Raw genomic sequence first — 16,378 nt, forward strand, 5'->3', positions numbered from 1 at the left:
GTTGTTATGGTTACTGTAATTTAGTTGTATTTTGTGCTTCTATCTACAAATAACCCTTCACCCTCTCCTTGGTCTCCCTTGTCTCTTCCTGTGCAATATGATTAATTCTGATACTTAATGGTTCCCTTACATGATTGACCAGTTGAGACATTGTCTTTTTGCTGCTATACTTACCCGGCCTCAGCTGGGCTAAGGGGTTCACTCCTGTTTCTGTTTTCTTGCAGTTTTCAAGATGGCATAAATAACAAAAATTGGGTTTTATCTGTGTTTTCTTCGATTGCCAATCCTGCTATTCCTTGGTGTGCAAAAGTAGAAGTTACCTGCCACAGGTGTAAGGAGATCATTAATGAACCGAACAGTGAGTGTAACTGCAGGAGGCCCACACAACAGCGGTCTACGTGGGTCACCTTGGGAATCTGACACCAAAGGCATCTGCATTTCTTAGAAGCCAGTCCTCTATGGCAAGCTAAACAAGCATCTGCAATGTAATAGGTCTGGCATTCACGCGAGTTTGAGCAATTGGCATTGTAAATGACAATGCCTTTTATTTATGCAGCTGAACCCGGGGGCTCACGGTTCGATCGCCAGCACCAGATTAGCCCAGCACCATGTGACTGTGGGCAATAGCTCGCTTAATCTTCCCAACGGCCCCCAGTGCCTTGAGACCCTCGGGCAATTGTTCGCACTTTACAAATACTGGACATTTACATTTATTGGTGGGGGAACGGCGGCATTGGAGGGGGAGGCGGCGGCATTGGAGGGGGAGGCGGCGGCATTGGAGGGGGAGGCGGCGGCATTGGAGGGGGAGGCGGCAGCATTGGAGGGGGAGGCGGCAGCATTGGAGGGGGAGGCGGCAGCATTGGAGGGGGAGGCGGCAGCATTGGAGGGGGAGGCGGCAGCATTGGAGGGGGAGGCGGCAGCATTGGAGGGGGAGGCGGCAGCATTGGAGGGGGAGGCGGCAGCATTGGAGGGGGAGGCGGCAGCATTGGAGGGGGAGGCGGCAGCATTGGAGGGGGAGGCGGCAGCATTGGAGGGGGAGGCGGCATAGGAGGGGGCCGTATTGGTGGAGGTAGTGGTATTGATGGTGGTGTTAATTAAACAGGCTTTTGAAAACAACCAGTCAGGTGGCTTCAGTACAGATGACATGTAACACAGATGTGCGGTTGTCAGCTTCAGCCCATTAGCACAGGATTATGTGCTACCTGGAATTCACATGACTCAATTTGCTAATCATTTCTAATTCCATTTTACAGTGGGGGGGGGGGCTTGGGGGGTGAAACAGACACGAGAACGCCGGGTTGAAGCAATACAAAGCAGGCACCCTTGTTATGGGGGCAGCCGTGCTGCTTAAAGAAACACAAGCGGTTTCAGCTGACGCCGCGCATGTCTGGCCTGCAGAAAGTGAAACTCAAGTAAATAGTGCTTACAGACTAAATAACAGGTCCTGTGTAACAACCAAAGTAAAGGGGCCAGTCGCCATGGGAGGTTACAAATGAAGACAAGGCCGTACTAAGGAGGGACTAACAAGCCTATTAACGAATCTGAAGGCAGCATTTACACATGCGCGCTGCCGATCGGCTCGACCTAAAAATGCTACACGAGAGGGCAGCATGAAGGATCCAAGGCCCACTGTGTAGCTATGCATCAACACATACATCATTTTATAATGTGGGCTTTACACGGATATAGGGGCAAGGCTGCAAGGCCATTTGGCACTGCAAGACCAGGCACAAAACAGCATGCTACTCCAGCAGAGGTTAGCCAGGAATCCCCACAATAGAGTTTAGCCCCTCCTCATCACCTCCAAGTGTAAATGTCTGGCTGGCCCCCTATGAGAAGGTGACAGGTTGCTGAAAGAGAAACATGGTAAAAGGAAGCAGATGGAGCCAAAAGGAGGGAAGAAAATACAAGTGAAGAGGGAGAGTGGAGAAAGGAGAGTGGTGATGGTGTACCTAGTCCGGAGCATGGGGGAGATCTGCATTTCACTACTAGTAGTGTGTAGAGTCGTTAAGTGCAGCTGACCAGTCTTTAAGGCACACCGATTGTGCAGATTAAATACAGGTTTTATCCTGTGCAAAATCCTGACAGCCAACTAGGCAGCACAATCCGAAGGTCTGCTGAGAAACGGCTTGAATGGCAAGAAAATGATTGCAGCTCTCTGCACTCATTGGGGTCCACCAATAATATGACAAGGGACAGCCGAGAAATGCCAAGTAACAGAATATAGATGTAGAAAAGCAATGATACTAAAATGTGTGGAGGCAGTCTTGGTTGGAGGATTTATCTGAGCACCGCACGATAAAGCTACAAGACAGTGTGCCACCTCGCTGTGTCTTAGCAACACCTGCCTGTAGAGTAATGGATAATCGAACTCCAGCTTTAGGAAAAGCAGGAACATCGTTAAGTCATTTAGCTTCCAGAGTAAATTTGCAAAGGAAACCTCAGTCTATGCTACTGCAGAACAATTATATAGAAAACAAATGCAGCATTAAATGCTATGCACAAATAATTACTGATACTTAAGAACTGATGCATTTATTAGCAGGCAATAATCGTACATACGCCTCAATTCTGTCATACATATGCAGAACTTAATAGCCCGCAGGGGCTGCTCCTCCACTAAGGCGGAGGAGCGTCTCCCCACTGTTCTGCGAGCAGTGTAAAAAAGAAACCTAAAACAATAAAAACTAACGTTATCATCATCGTAGTTTTCCTTCCGGCTACGGTGCAGGGCGGGTGGCCCAGGATGGCCAGTGCAGGAGGCAAGGGAGGAGGGGAAAGCACACTCTAAAGTGTGCATGGCGGTTTGGCCGGCACAAACAGTCATGCGCTCTTTGCAATCTCCCCACCATTTGCATTACACAGCCTGGTTGGGAACATGCAAAGCCTCCAAGACCCTGTCTAAGCGCCGATCCACAGAGCTAAGACCAATCACAACGCTGCTTAATGCAGAGTTGTAATTGGACAGGGGATTCTGGGAGCTTTTTGTTTTATTCCCCCCTCCGAACAGCAACAGAACACTGGATGAAGAGAGGTGGCTGAAAGCCTGAAGGTGTATATAATACATATAAAAAAATGTTAAAAGGTCCCGACTAGTGCCAGACCTAAAAAAAAAAAGTCAATAGAACTCAAGAAAAACTGCCAAATAAATGAACTGTAGTGTTGTGAGGGAGGCCCAAAAGGCAACAATATCACAAATGCCATCGGACTAAAGAGTGGTCACCTGAAAAGTTCTGAAACTCATTACACCTTTGCCAGCACTGTGTAAAATGCTTCTACACCTGCCTGCATTGCAAAATAAATACAAAAATAAATCCAAAATAAACATGTAGCGTGAGAAATATGTTGTTCCCAATTTAATACCTGGATTGCTCGCTGTTAAGACTCTCTGGTTTAGGTTTGTCAGCCATGAATGAGTTTCACTACACCGATCTCACTTTCTGTAAGCTCTGGTATCATGGATTGGGAGTGCTAACCACCAGGGAGTCTGCCCTTAAAGATAAGGTAGGGCGATGCGCAGCTAGGGCAAGAGGCCCTAGGCTTGTTTCACAAGAACGTGTGCACACCTGTGTGGGCGGACCATGTGAAACCACTATCTAACTTAGCTTGGTTTCTGTGCACAGCTAGACTGTCACACAAAGGACCATTCATGGATTGCTACTTACCTGTGCAAACTTTATAAGTGGCAATATTAGTGTAAATATGTACATCAAGTGCTTTACGGTATTATACACTATGGGTGAAAACTGAACAAAACTACAGTTTCGTTATAGTTAGGCCTATGTACCAATATTATGATAAATCGAGATACCGAATGCAGATCGGACATTAATTTCTACATATAATTAACTCCTTTTGGCACGTCAATATTTGGTTTTTTTCTGACTCAGCTCCTGATTAGAATGTGACAAGCAAAAGACGTTCCAGATTTTTTTTAATGCTGAGTGAGCTCCTGAATAAGAACTGCAAGGAGACTGATGTATTTTAATCCCCAGCTAACATGGATGCACCTATGGCTCCACAATGAGGCCTTTGAGTCAACCTGCTGGTACAGGTTTATTACCCTGCCTGACAGCTGGATGATCATAGACCTCACCCATTCAATAGGGCCATTAGCCTGTAATCCGGTCTACTTTTCAGAGAGGAGAGGGTGGGGACTGACTCTCCATGTGCTATTTATTTTTCACACTGCACCATGTCTGGGCAATATCAATCACACAGAAAGAAAGGAGACTAGCCAGCCACTGGAAGGGATGCCCTTTGAAGTTTTGGAGGCAAGCAAGGAGGCAGCTGTGGCAGTTAGGGGCAAGGCTTAGGCTCGCAGAGAAGGTCTTTCAAGAGTTAAATTAATAGCGCCATCTTGGAAAGTCCCAAAATACCGTGCTGGAGGGTTGTGGCAAAGAAGGGGTGAAGTGCTACCCTAGGACTGGGCAGTGGTGCCTAGCTTCTAGAACTTTCCACCTACACTTTAAATCCCCTGCATACACAAGGGAGAGACTTTGTTGAACAGTCTGGACCTTGGTAAAGCCACGGTCAGCCCAGCTGGGGGTGGGAAGATTCCCGACACCACTACAAAGGCTTCGGCTTTTAGTTTGCACCCAGGGGCTAGGACTTTTCTCAAGGGCCTGTGGCACTCCTTCAACTCACCCTCCAACCCCCCTCCTCAAAAAATACAACTGGTGGACAGTAAAGGAATTGTTTTGTTGGGGAGACTCTGGAGGGTACTCCTGGATCTTATATGGACTGGCCTTGCAAAAGAGTGATATCCAGAAGAACGCCCCTCATCTGACTTGCCCAGGCACTCCGCAAGTGGTCAAAGGAGGCTGTAGGACCTGGATAGTGCAGGCAGAAAGGACACACTACCTTGGATACCTGGGGCGGAGGACCTTGGACCAAGGAGACCTGTCAAGTCCCCAGACGGCTTCTGTGCGAGAGAGGAGCAAACATCAGGAACCACAAAAATTGCAAAATTTAGAGGCCATGGTGAGGCCTTGAGAAACCACTCCTGGTGGCTGGAGCAAGCCGTCAAGTGCAAAATGCACCTTTCTCTGTGAAGGGTATGAATATGTATGTGGATTTTATTTGTGTTGCATAGGTATGCGTCATACCTCTGCTTTTATTAATGTGGCGACACTACATTAAATGTGAGAAAAAGAAATCTCCTACAAGGCTAGGCTGCGTCAAATTCAATTCTATCAAGCGGTGAGTGCCTACACATCACCCTATTTGGTCTGTGAGATAACATTGAGTGGGTCAGTGAAATGTCCCCGCAGCCAGGTCAAAAAGGCAGACTTTTTCCATCTGATGTGGGAACACTTTTCTGGCAAGAGATCTTTAAAACAACTAACATGCAAAGAATGCCACCCAACACCAGAAGCCTGTCTTGTGGCCCTAAACGAGGTAAGGGACCAGATTTGTGGATCTACTGTTCATTCAAGCTAAACAGACTATCACAACTATAAATTGAAAGTCCACTTCTGGTTCCTAAATTAAGCAATTGAAGAAAGAAATCATACAATTTACAGCCAATGAGAGCACGTGGTCTGCGCACATATCAGATTGCCAGTGAATGTAATGAGTTACATGTAGCATTTTTAGAAAACACGAAAGAGGACACTGCGGCCCGGCTAAATCTCTTGACAAATTGATAAAAGACCTCATAATAACTACACCAAGTTGAACAGCGAGATGACTAAACTCTGTATAAACGTGACCCTCATTTTACAATTCGCAATATAGAAAGCCTTGGACATTCCAGTTTCCGCCTCTACCTTTATCTCCCTTTTCTGACAATAACTGGAGATAAGGCCCCAGTTTCATAGCTACATTTCATTATGCATACTCGACATAAGCAACTAGGGAATTGCTACTTTTTTTCCCCGTTACTCTATTTTTATTTCATGCTTGATTTATCCAACCTTAAAATGGATTTCTTCTAGGGAAAGGGGATTCATAGATTTAATTGGTCAACTCTCAATCTCATAATTATGACTCAGCAGAAGGGATTTATGTAAAGTTACCAATGATTAACATACATAAATGAACAGATCTTGAGTTTATGTATGACTTTTGCAACATATTAGTATGTATTGCATAATTTACGTTATTGCTCTTCAAACAATACCTGATGAAAGGCCAACAAAAATAAATGTAAAAAAATATGTTGCTACCCTCAAATGCAGAGGGCCTGCCTCTTAATACCTACACCCCATTATATGGTCTCTAGTGTGTGTAAGGTATTATGGTTTTAGGGCTCTCACTGAGTGGAGGGAACTGTTAAGGTGTCACAATAAGTCTTTCCACCGGTCATTATGCCTATATTTGCAAACTTATTTTTTTATTTAATATTGTGTGTAATAAAGTACTTTTCCTTTAAAAGTAAAAGCACTGACTAGACTTGATTTACTGAATGTTGGTTGTGCGCCAGGGTACCAAGTTAGCCCACACCATTTCCACTGAGCAAGCCTTGGACTTCGCGGTCCCCGCTACCCTGAGAAAGTGCTTGGTTCCCATTAGACAGAAGATTGAGGACTAATTACTTGAGAAGGACCCTTCCCAACCGATAACCCACTTTCTCACTAACAGCATCATGATTAATTTACCACTCCACCACCGACAAGGACTAAACTTTATAGCAATGGTCAATATTTGCATACAGAGTTCTTTTCCTTGCCATGGTCCAAAGTCTTTTTCAACAATCGGTTTAATTTGGGACTAACAAACACTAGTAGCTTGAACGTTAGGGCATCACCACCCGCAGTGCAACTACATATACCCAATACCTAAAATTGGGGTTGAACAAAACATGAGGAAGATTCCAGAGGCCTTAGCCCCGAAAGAACCATATCCCCAACTTAACGGAAGATTGTGGTCTGGAATACAGCACTTGGACGGCACAAAGTCATTAGGTCTCGCCTGACCCAGCGCATGCGCTCGTCTGGCGAGACTTATTGAGAGGGCTCCAAAAAGTGCTACCAGGCCAGCATAGAGCTACAGTGTGCGGGCGGGCGCGCGCCAAGCTTTACCGCGATTACTTTCACTGCTGCCTTGATGTTTGATCGTGATCGTGATCACTTTCAAATTTCGCGGCCGCAGGGCCGCTTTGCATAGCCAATAGGTCTCGCTTTTGGGACCTTATAAGTATTTAGTTATGCAACTGTTGCATAGCTAAACACTTATAAGCTCCCAAAGGCGAGACCTATTGGCTATGCCAATGCTGTTTTTTTTTTGCTGTTACAAATTTTATTAGGTTTTAGCAACTAGACAAGGCAGTGTTGACCACGAATGATGGCACTTTGTTATTTGTCCATGACTGGGTCATTCTTGTAATGCTGGAGGACCTGGGCCATGGAGGGACCAGCAAGGCTATTCAATTGAACAGGAAAGTGAGAAATTTCTCCAAAGTCTCCAAGCTTGAGGTTCAAAGACTTTAGCCATTCCTACCAGGACATAATGGTAGTGCATTTTCTGGTGGCAGTGACAAAGTCCTGGGACATACTTAGTTTACACTTCTGACTCCTGCCTAGATTCAGCATTAATGGACACTATCTCTTGGCAACAACTAAGGCAGTAGACCCATCAAATTCATGCCACAAAGTTTACCTACTACTTGCCACAGTGTCCCTGGACGGTCTCAAAGGAAATTAGACTCTTAGATTGTCTCCCATTACATTCAACCTAAACAGTTCTCTGAAGGCCTTATTAGAAGATGCTTGACAGAGTTCCACAGATGGTCCAAGGAGAGGTAGAAAAATAACAAAGATGAAATGTCTTAGCATATAAAGTTCCAATTTATTGCACTGATCCCACCTGGTACAAAGAGGTTGAACTTGTAAATTAGGACAAGAGCAGAAACTGAGGAGTGCAATGAAGCTGTTCCTCTAATGAATACAAGAGTGTTTTTCAAAAACTGCATTTTGCGTTTCAAGAGCTAAAAATAGTAACAATTATAGGTTGATTTCACAAATAACTTTTGTCTTGAAGTTGACTAATTCAGTAGTTGGAGTTTATCCACAGAAATGGGTGGAATTAAAATCCCTGTTCTCAGATTGCTAGTCTGGACATGAAGGGTGCACAGAAAGTGTTCGATATCCAAAACCAGCTGCAAGAGCTCCAGAACAAGGACCAGGCAGCAGTGCCGATCTTCTCTATGTCTATGCTCAACAGCATCGGCCACAATAGACAATGAGCTTCTCCTCACCAGAATTAAACATGCTTTGGCAGTAAGTGGATAGGACCTTTTTATCAAATCACTATCAAGTTTGCTTAACCAATTTATTTATTTTAAAAATATCAGTCCTGAAAAGTGATGTGGTCAGGGTTCGGTCAAATCTATTTTAACTTCTGTGTACTACAACAATTCATTTGGCCGGTGTCCTGTCTGTGCTTAAAGGCCACGACTCAAGTGCCCCAAAATCTGCCCTTTTAGGCACTAGACATGGGAAATCTCTAGTTCAAACTATTTCCAGGCGTTTCTATTGCATGCAAATGTCTCAATGCTCAAAAGGTATTGCACTGAAAATATACAAACATTTCAAAATGAGATTTAAGAATTTTGTATAGATCAGCAAAGAAAAAGGTGAAGCAAGACTAACTTGTTTTTCTTTTTTACTAAGGACATTTCACTCTGATGGAGGACATTGATATATTCGACCGAAGGAGATAGTCTACACAAAGCAAACTGTTCTGCTACCTGCCCTGACGAATCCAGATCACAACCAAAATAAAAGATAATTATTTCACTTGCCATATCTGTAGCTTGATCTTCTTTCCTTGTAGCTCAACCGTTTTGATCTTGAAGTCAATTCCTACAAGAGAAAATGCAATTCTTCATTTACTGAACGCAACCGTTCCGCATTACAGCATTTTCGATGGGCTTTAAAGTATTCACAGGAATATCGTTTTTATTTAAAAAACATGCCGCTGTACACCATGATTAGGATTTCCGCAAGAACAGCATATATTCAACAACTTAGATTATCACTTGACAAATCATTTTATCATGGTTGACATTCTTTCTGTGCGAGAATGCATACGAAATGAACATGTGAAACGTTTCTTGATCCCTAAAAGTGTTGATATGAAGTTAAATCTACTTTTATATACAGCAGTAAGCAAGTTATACTTGGTTGACTTGGTGTCGATTTTCACGTATTGTGGCTCGTACCTATCAAGGCGGTAAACCTGCACACGTGGTGCACTTACTAAGGAAAGTCATCAAATGCGGACATACTCTTCAGTCTCAAAGCGTGTAGTCTCTTCTGCAATCTATGTGGCCATTTCCAGAATTAAATAAGGCGATATGGTTCGGCCTAGAATTGTGGCAGTGGACTACTTTACCTGGATACTGTAGGAAAGATCTTTCGATTGGAAAAAAACGGAGACTGCAGTGAGAAAAAACTGGATAAGTTAAAACACTATTTATATGCACACCTGTGCAGTCATGTGGTACTGCCTTCATATCCTAACAACCAACCAGGTAGATTTAGAAAAAAACTTTGGTAAACATTGGATGTTAACAGAATCACATGAGAAGCGATAAAGGTACGTTATCAAAACTTGACTCTGTGGAGCTGTACAGCAAAACCCATTACTCTGAATAAGAAAAACACTGCATACCACCACTATTCTACTGTGCACAGCTGAACTTGGTTCGGATTTTCCAGGGAGCTCGCTGAGAGCCCATCGGAATTGCCGTGGAGAATGCAGTTTCTCAACCGCTCCTTACTTGCTTCTACAGCCTCCACGAAAGCACTATTCAACATTTCCAGCGTATTTCATCGCAAGCTTCAACCTGGTGTGAGGAGTCAAAAGGTCATTTCCTTCGTAACCCCCCATTCTTCAACATGGTTCAGGCCCCCGCTGCCCGGCTTTCCCCGGTTATCAGTCGGTGTTGCCGCACCCCCTAGCCAGAGCTGGGTGTTGCACGGGGGTGCGTCCAGCAGTGGACTGAGTGCGATAGCACGAGGGTGGCGGAGCGGTGCCAGCTGGAGTGCTCGCCATGATTCCTTAAGCAGCCCCGGCCCACGGTGGCAGCACGACGTAGCTCTATTTAAAACACAGCCACACTTTCCTTGCCCTTCGCGCACCTTTCAAATGACTGCTGTAATCACCGGATAGCCAGACCATCATCAGAACATCAGGTCGCCCAAGAGTTGAGGTGTGGTGGGTGAAGAGAACTTGCGTATTTGGAGTGCATTGGACAAGCATTGGGACAGCCCGCTCACCTGCCCAGACCTAGGCCCGCTAACGAAAATCCAACAGCCCAGCCATCTAGCTGGGGGTGCGGGTGAGCAGGAGGGCAGGTGTGAGTTACGGAGGCTGCGGAGTCAGCGGGAGTTTGTTTGGTGGCCCAGCAGGTGGTACCATATCTGCTCTCCACCCTACCAGCCCATCACCATATTCCCCCTCTTCCTCCCCGCAAGTGCCTTGTGTACAGACCAACCATGCAGACCAGAAACTCAGGTCTGGCTCAGCACCAAGACAACCATCGCCCACACAAAACTACAAGGCGGCAAAAGTCTAAGATACTATATCCCCTGGGGAGAGGATGTGCTAAATCCGGGTTAACTCCCAGGGAGGGGCTGCAAATGGGCGGGTTGTCAACAGCAATTACAACCTCAATTGAAAAGACCACATTTACAAACAACACTACTGTAACCGGTAACAGCAACAGTATCAAAAGGAGCACGACCACTACTAACTGCAAAAGCGACATAAGAGCGTACCTTCATTAAACAACCTTAGAACGTAAATTTGGCAAATCTGGCAAAATTGTCTATAAACCCCACGTTGAAGGTACTGCTAGATCGGCAGACGCCTATAAATATGCAGACCCAAGTGTAGGACTTCGACCAGATGTTCCACTTTCTCCGGAAATAACCATCTTCACAGGGGCGGGAAAATAAAAAAAATAAAAAAAGTGTACCTGAAATAACAACGGATCAAGGCTCAGCCTGCTCTAACAACTCAGCAAGTCGAACTTTTGGGTCCGCAAAAGTGGACCGCATGGACGAGGGAACCAACTCTCTTAACACAAACGCACTACCAATAGGCAGTACCCAACACCAACAGACAAACTTGGCTCCTCCCATATCTCAAGGGGGTACGCCAATAAACAGTCAACTGGCCTGCCAACGGTGTCATCCACAAATGCCCCAAATAATGCTTTACTGCCTGGTCTAAAAAACATGTCAACATGCTTTAAAAGCAACAATAAGGCTATAAAAGAAACAAGAGTAGCATCAATGGCAGCCTCAACAGCTACACATTCAAATGGCTCTAACTCATCGTTTTACAGCCCAAATCCCCAGTCAATCTTGAGAACATCTCCTGGATCACCTACAAACCCTTCCAGACTCTGACCAGCCCACAGAGTTAATAAGCACACAGGAAATAGTGGGGAATACTTTAATCAGTTAAATTAATCTCCCAGCCTTTTAATTCCAGAGTCAGTGAGGACTCTCCTTCGGCATCAAGAAACATGGGCACACACAGAACTCCTTTAAAGCTTCAATCGGAGCCTTTAGTCTCTCCCTTTGTGCCAGTTGAGTCCTCAAGTAAACACCTCCCACCCAAATGGTGCCCTAATCTTTCAAATTCCAGCTTCCTTTCACAAGTAAATGAGCCTCGGGCCTTTGGTTCTCCCAAAACTGGAGTGGAAACTGGTCTCCCACCTCAAAAAATTGAGAATCATCTTGCACTGATCAACCACGCCCTGATTTCAATGGCAAATGCTGCCATAATGCATGCAGGTAAGTTGGATACTCAAACAAATATATTGCAAACAGTTGTTGGCCTGATGTCTGGACTAGACTCAAAATTGGAACATTTAAACTCACTGATCCACAGAGCCCAAGCAAATACGGCTTTAACGGTTAAACAAGAAGGTTGTGGATGCAGTCAAATATTGCAGAATCTGGAAAAGCTACCAGAAATAATGAGCACTCTAGTTAAAGACCTCAAGAAAGAGGTCAATAGGCGACCGTACAACTTACACACCGCTCCTCAACAAACAAAACGCAAAGCGGATTACAAGCATGAATGATTTACAAACAAAAAATAAGAAAGCTTTGCATGAACTCATGGGGGCTATGGGAGTCCAAATAAACACTAAGTGTAGAAGAATCGGATACAAAAATCAGTTGAAACTTAGACAAAAGTTCAGGAACGATCAACAAGTTAAAGCCCACAACTTCAGAAAGTCAACAATTATCTAGAAAAGATTTAAAAAGCTAAATAAATTGAAAAAAGGCAAAATCGATAATGAAGGGTCTATCATGCACTGGCTCCAGCAGGAAAAAAAGGAAAACAATGATCATAATACAGAACACCATGAGATTACTCCTTTTCTCAAAAATTAACTTCAAATATTAAAACTTTAGGTATACAGACGGCATAACCATCAGCGAAACCATCGCCCAGGCACCTTAGGACATGCTGTGACGCATCCTACTAAAACCTTGGATATGACAGACTTAGAACCTAGGTGGCACTTTAACAATATACAAGGGTCACATGCTGAAGAAGCAAACCACAAACAAAGAAACATCTAGAACCTAATTTAAAGTGGTCTCTAGTGACCAAAGCAGATCATTCAAGTATGAACAGTATTCATCAAGGAAAACTTCAACCATGCAGAACAAAAAAATGTGCTCCCACACCGTCAGACCACAAGGTGCCTCAACTAGCAACCACAACTATTAATTATAGTGAGATGAAGTCCATTCAAACAAGTACTAACAATGTACTTTCGTCCACCGCCTACTACCACAGTGCTCAGGAGCAATGCTCATCGATGGCAGTAAGTTCAAATTTGCCTGGGGAAGACTAGGACACCCGGGCAAAACCAACTCTGAACTCCATAGAGGCTCCCGACACGCAGGAGGCAACACTATCAAAATTTGTTCTTCAAAGAGCAAACAAAAGATCTAGAAAAACTAAAAGTATTGCTGTATCCCGAATATACCTCGCAGGGGAAATGGGACATTCCTAATAGAGAAAGCCTCCTGAAGCTTTGTGTAAATATTCCGGGCTTAGAAAAAATAAAAGATAAAAAAATAAGAGAATCTTCGCCAATCTGGCTATGGCCGAGGCCCCGAGGGGAAATAACAAGCAACTGGAAAACTGGGGTATAAAAATCAAGGACCTGTCTGTCATAAAATATTCAGCGATCCTGAAAAGCAGAGGGCCGAAGGTACAGAAGCAACTGCAAAAACCGAACAACCATAAGAGGATGGTCAGAAAAGATACAACTCGGCCAGCAACAGCAATAGGGTCCATTCTGCATGGCACCAAAGGTGGACCAAAAATAAATCTGAGCGGCAACAGTCTATCCAAATTACAACATGCGCAGAAGGGGGCAATCGCTCCTGTTTGACCATGGGGAACATCAGCAAAGACTGGTCCTGGCTCCCACGGGCCCTAAAACTTCGCCCCTAAAATCAGCCCCCCACCCGCTAAAGTACGGTGTCTGCTTTATCAAAGGACCGGCCCCCCCCAAAGAAACGGCTCTATCCAGCATAAACGTCCTTTGGACAACATCCAAACATTAAGTATCATCACTTGGAATATCGCAGGGATTATCAAGGTTTTGCAAAGTCCACCGGCAACCACTTTCTTTGAAGGAGCTGATATAATCTGTGCCCAACAAACGTGGGGAACTACATCTACACCAATAGGAGGATACGCAGAATATTTCAAACCTGCCACCAAAGGTAACCTATTCGGGAGACCCTCTAGAGGGATTACCGTATATATCAAGCATTCACTGAAAGTACACTTCACAAAGATAAAGAATTCCTCAGACATGTTCCTGGCTGGCACTCTGAAAGGCCTCAATACGGTTGACGGCCCATTATCAATACTTCTGATTAATGTCTACTACAACCCCCACAGGCCGGGCCCGAAGGACAAGCTTATTCGGATCATAAGTCAGATTGAATGTCTGCTTTTACAGTTGGCATCTATGGAACCCATCATTCTTGGGGACTTCAATACGCACAAAATAGGGGACAATGTATCTGAAAGTAACCCCTTTCGGAGCACCGAGAGTTTCAATTCCCTTATGCAGGCATACAACTTGACAACGCACTCTATCCATAAAGTTTAAGCCTGGGGCACTATTTGCACCCACCTACAACAATCAGACCACATTAGACTATATCTTATTAAGTGAGATATTCCAAAAACTCATGTCAAACTATACGGTGCACCCACGGAGTGAAAGCGTCCATGCCACCCTAATCGTTTAGTTAACCATTACAGCGGATACTCGCCACTTCCTTCACTGTATTGGTGCATCCAAAGGGAAAGAACAGCATAGACTCCTTAGAAGAATCAAATGGGGGCCAATGTCAATCAATAAATTTGACTCATGGTAATTAACATAGATAGGCTGGCAAGCTGGCCTAAATAACTGCTGTATAAGAGGAATGGGATGAACTAACCTATGAACTAGCCTCATTGCTTCAGGGGGAGTTCCATATATAGAACTGCCGTAAACTCAGCATATACCCTAGGACAAGTCTCAGCGATCAAGGAAAGTGCCAAACAATTAAACGACAAACGCAGGGTTTATCAGAAATCCGGGTCAGAGTCCGCCAAAAAGCAACTTAAATCAGCAGCAAAAAGCCACTCCCAACAGGTTTGGAAATCAAAATGTTAACTTACGGATGCATACTAGCTTAAAATCGTTGAGCTGCTGGCACCGTGCAAGTCCCAAGAATTTTGGGAATATCTAAACAACCTAATTCACGGGACCACTAGTAGAGAGAATCCACTCGATCCGGGCACTTGGGTAGCCCATGTGAAAGCCCTGTACATGGATGATTCGAACTCAACTCCTAATTAGTCCCACAATACTAGGGGAGGGAGTTGGCAACATCACAGCCAAGCCTACCGTACCTTGGGATGATTCAACCCTCCCAGGTAAAGGAGTAGTTTGCACAACCCTAAAAAAGATACAACACAACGGGGCGCCTTGCCCAAATGGTCTGCCTGGCTCCCTCTTTAGGGACGATACAGACTTGGACGGACAATTTGACTCCGTTATATGCCGAATGCAGGCTTTTGGGGGCTGTTCCAGATTACTGGAGGGGCTCACTGCTGCCTCCAATATACAAACAAGCATTTACAATGCAATAGGTCTCGCACTGATATTATTTTGAGCTATTGACATTGTAAATTACATTGTATTTGTTTTGTAAAACATAAATAAAAGGCATTGTAATATAAAATGCCAATAGCTAAAAGTTTAGTTTAAGCTATCGGCATCGTTAATAACAATTCCTTTTATTTATGTTTCACAAAAGAAAAATCAAACAAAAAAACACAATGTCATTTACAATATCAATAGCTCAAAATAATGCCAGTGCGAGACCTATAGTATTGTAAATGCTTGTTCTTAAACGGGTCTTCTTCAGTTTGTTTATGAGCTCAGCAAGCATAGCATTCCAAAGCTTAGGGGTCAAATGCGAGAAGTCTTTACCCCGCCCACCCCCAATCTAATCCTTCGGGTTGACTGAACCTTTAGTCGTTACGCAATGGACGACCTTAGGGTGCTGCCGTGGGTGTAAGTTACCAGAAGGGCCCCTTACCAAGGAGGGTCCTTTCTGGTTAATTCCACTATGCGCCAAGTGGAGTGCCTTGAATTTTAGCTTTACCTCCACTGGAAGCCAGTGCAAGGAGGCAGTGAACTTTTTGGGTTGCTTGAGGATAGTTCTTGCTGCCACGTTTTGGAATAGCTGGAGTGTCGTGATAAAATATTTGTGTGAGCCCATATATAGGGCGTTCCCATAGTCCGAGCAGGAAAGAATCTGCAGGTCTCTTTATGGTATTTCCTATGATCAGAAACCACTAAGCTGGTTACCGCACTGGTATTTCATTCTGAGAGTTAGTCTATGGACAACAGCAGACATGGTTGGAGAGAGAAACGGTGTGGATATCTGCTGGGATGGACTTTGTTAATATCACCCCATATCTGCTTGCCATTATGAGTAGTGCCATTGGAATTAAAGGATTATGTGGGCGCTGCGGTTTTCATATAATTATGGATTTGCCGCATTTGCCACATAATCCATCACCTGCTTCATAATTTGCAGATTTTAACAAATAAAAAAGTATGTTTCGATCTCTAATGGTTCAAAAGTTACTAAAAACGCAGCAACATGTGTTGCCACACAGTGGAAGGTCCTTAGCAAAGGTTGGTTGGGAACCATTCTATTGCTTATTCCTATATTTGGGTGTTTCACTATTACTGATGAGGTGCAGCCTGTGCCCAGACAGGGTTAGCAAGTGTAAACATGACAAAATAAGGAAGTAATTCTATCACAAAATTTACTGTGTTATGCCACACAATTTGCCTTTTCTTGCCGCATAA

General features: G+C 44.3%; 1 protein-coding gene across 1 annotated transcript in view; it reads right to left on the reverse strand.

Moving 5' to 3' along the window:
- Positions 1–16,378, reverse strand: part of RAB10 (RAB10, member RAS oncogene family) — a 270,755-nt gene that overhangs the window by 113,906 nt on the left and 140,471 nt on the right. Inside the window, exon 2 of the mRNA XM_085613201.1 lies at positions 8,747–8,807. Coding sequence (XP_085469327.1) covers positions 8,747–8,807 — 61 coding nt within the window. The remainder of the gene's footprint in view (positions 1–8,746; positions 8,808–16,378) is intronic.

The sequence above is a fragment of the Triturus cristatus genome, chromosome 6 (assembly GCF_964204655.1).
Source record: "Triturus cristatus chromosome 6, aTriCri1.1, whole genome shotgun sequence".
Classification (NCBI taxonomy): Eukaryota; Metazoa; Chordata; class Amphibia; order Caudata; family Salamandridae; genus Triturus; species Triturus cristatus.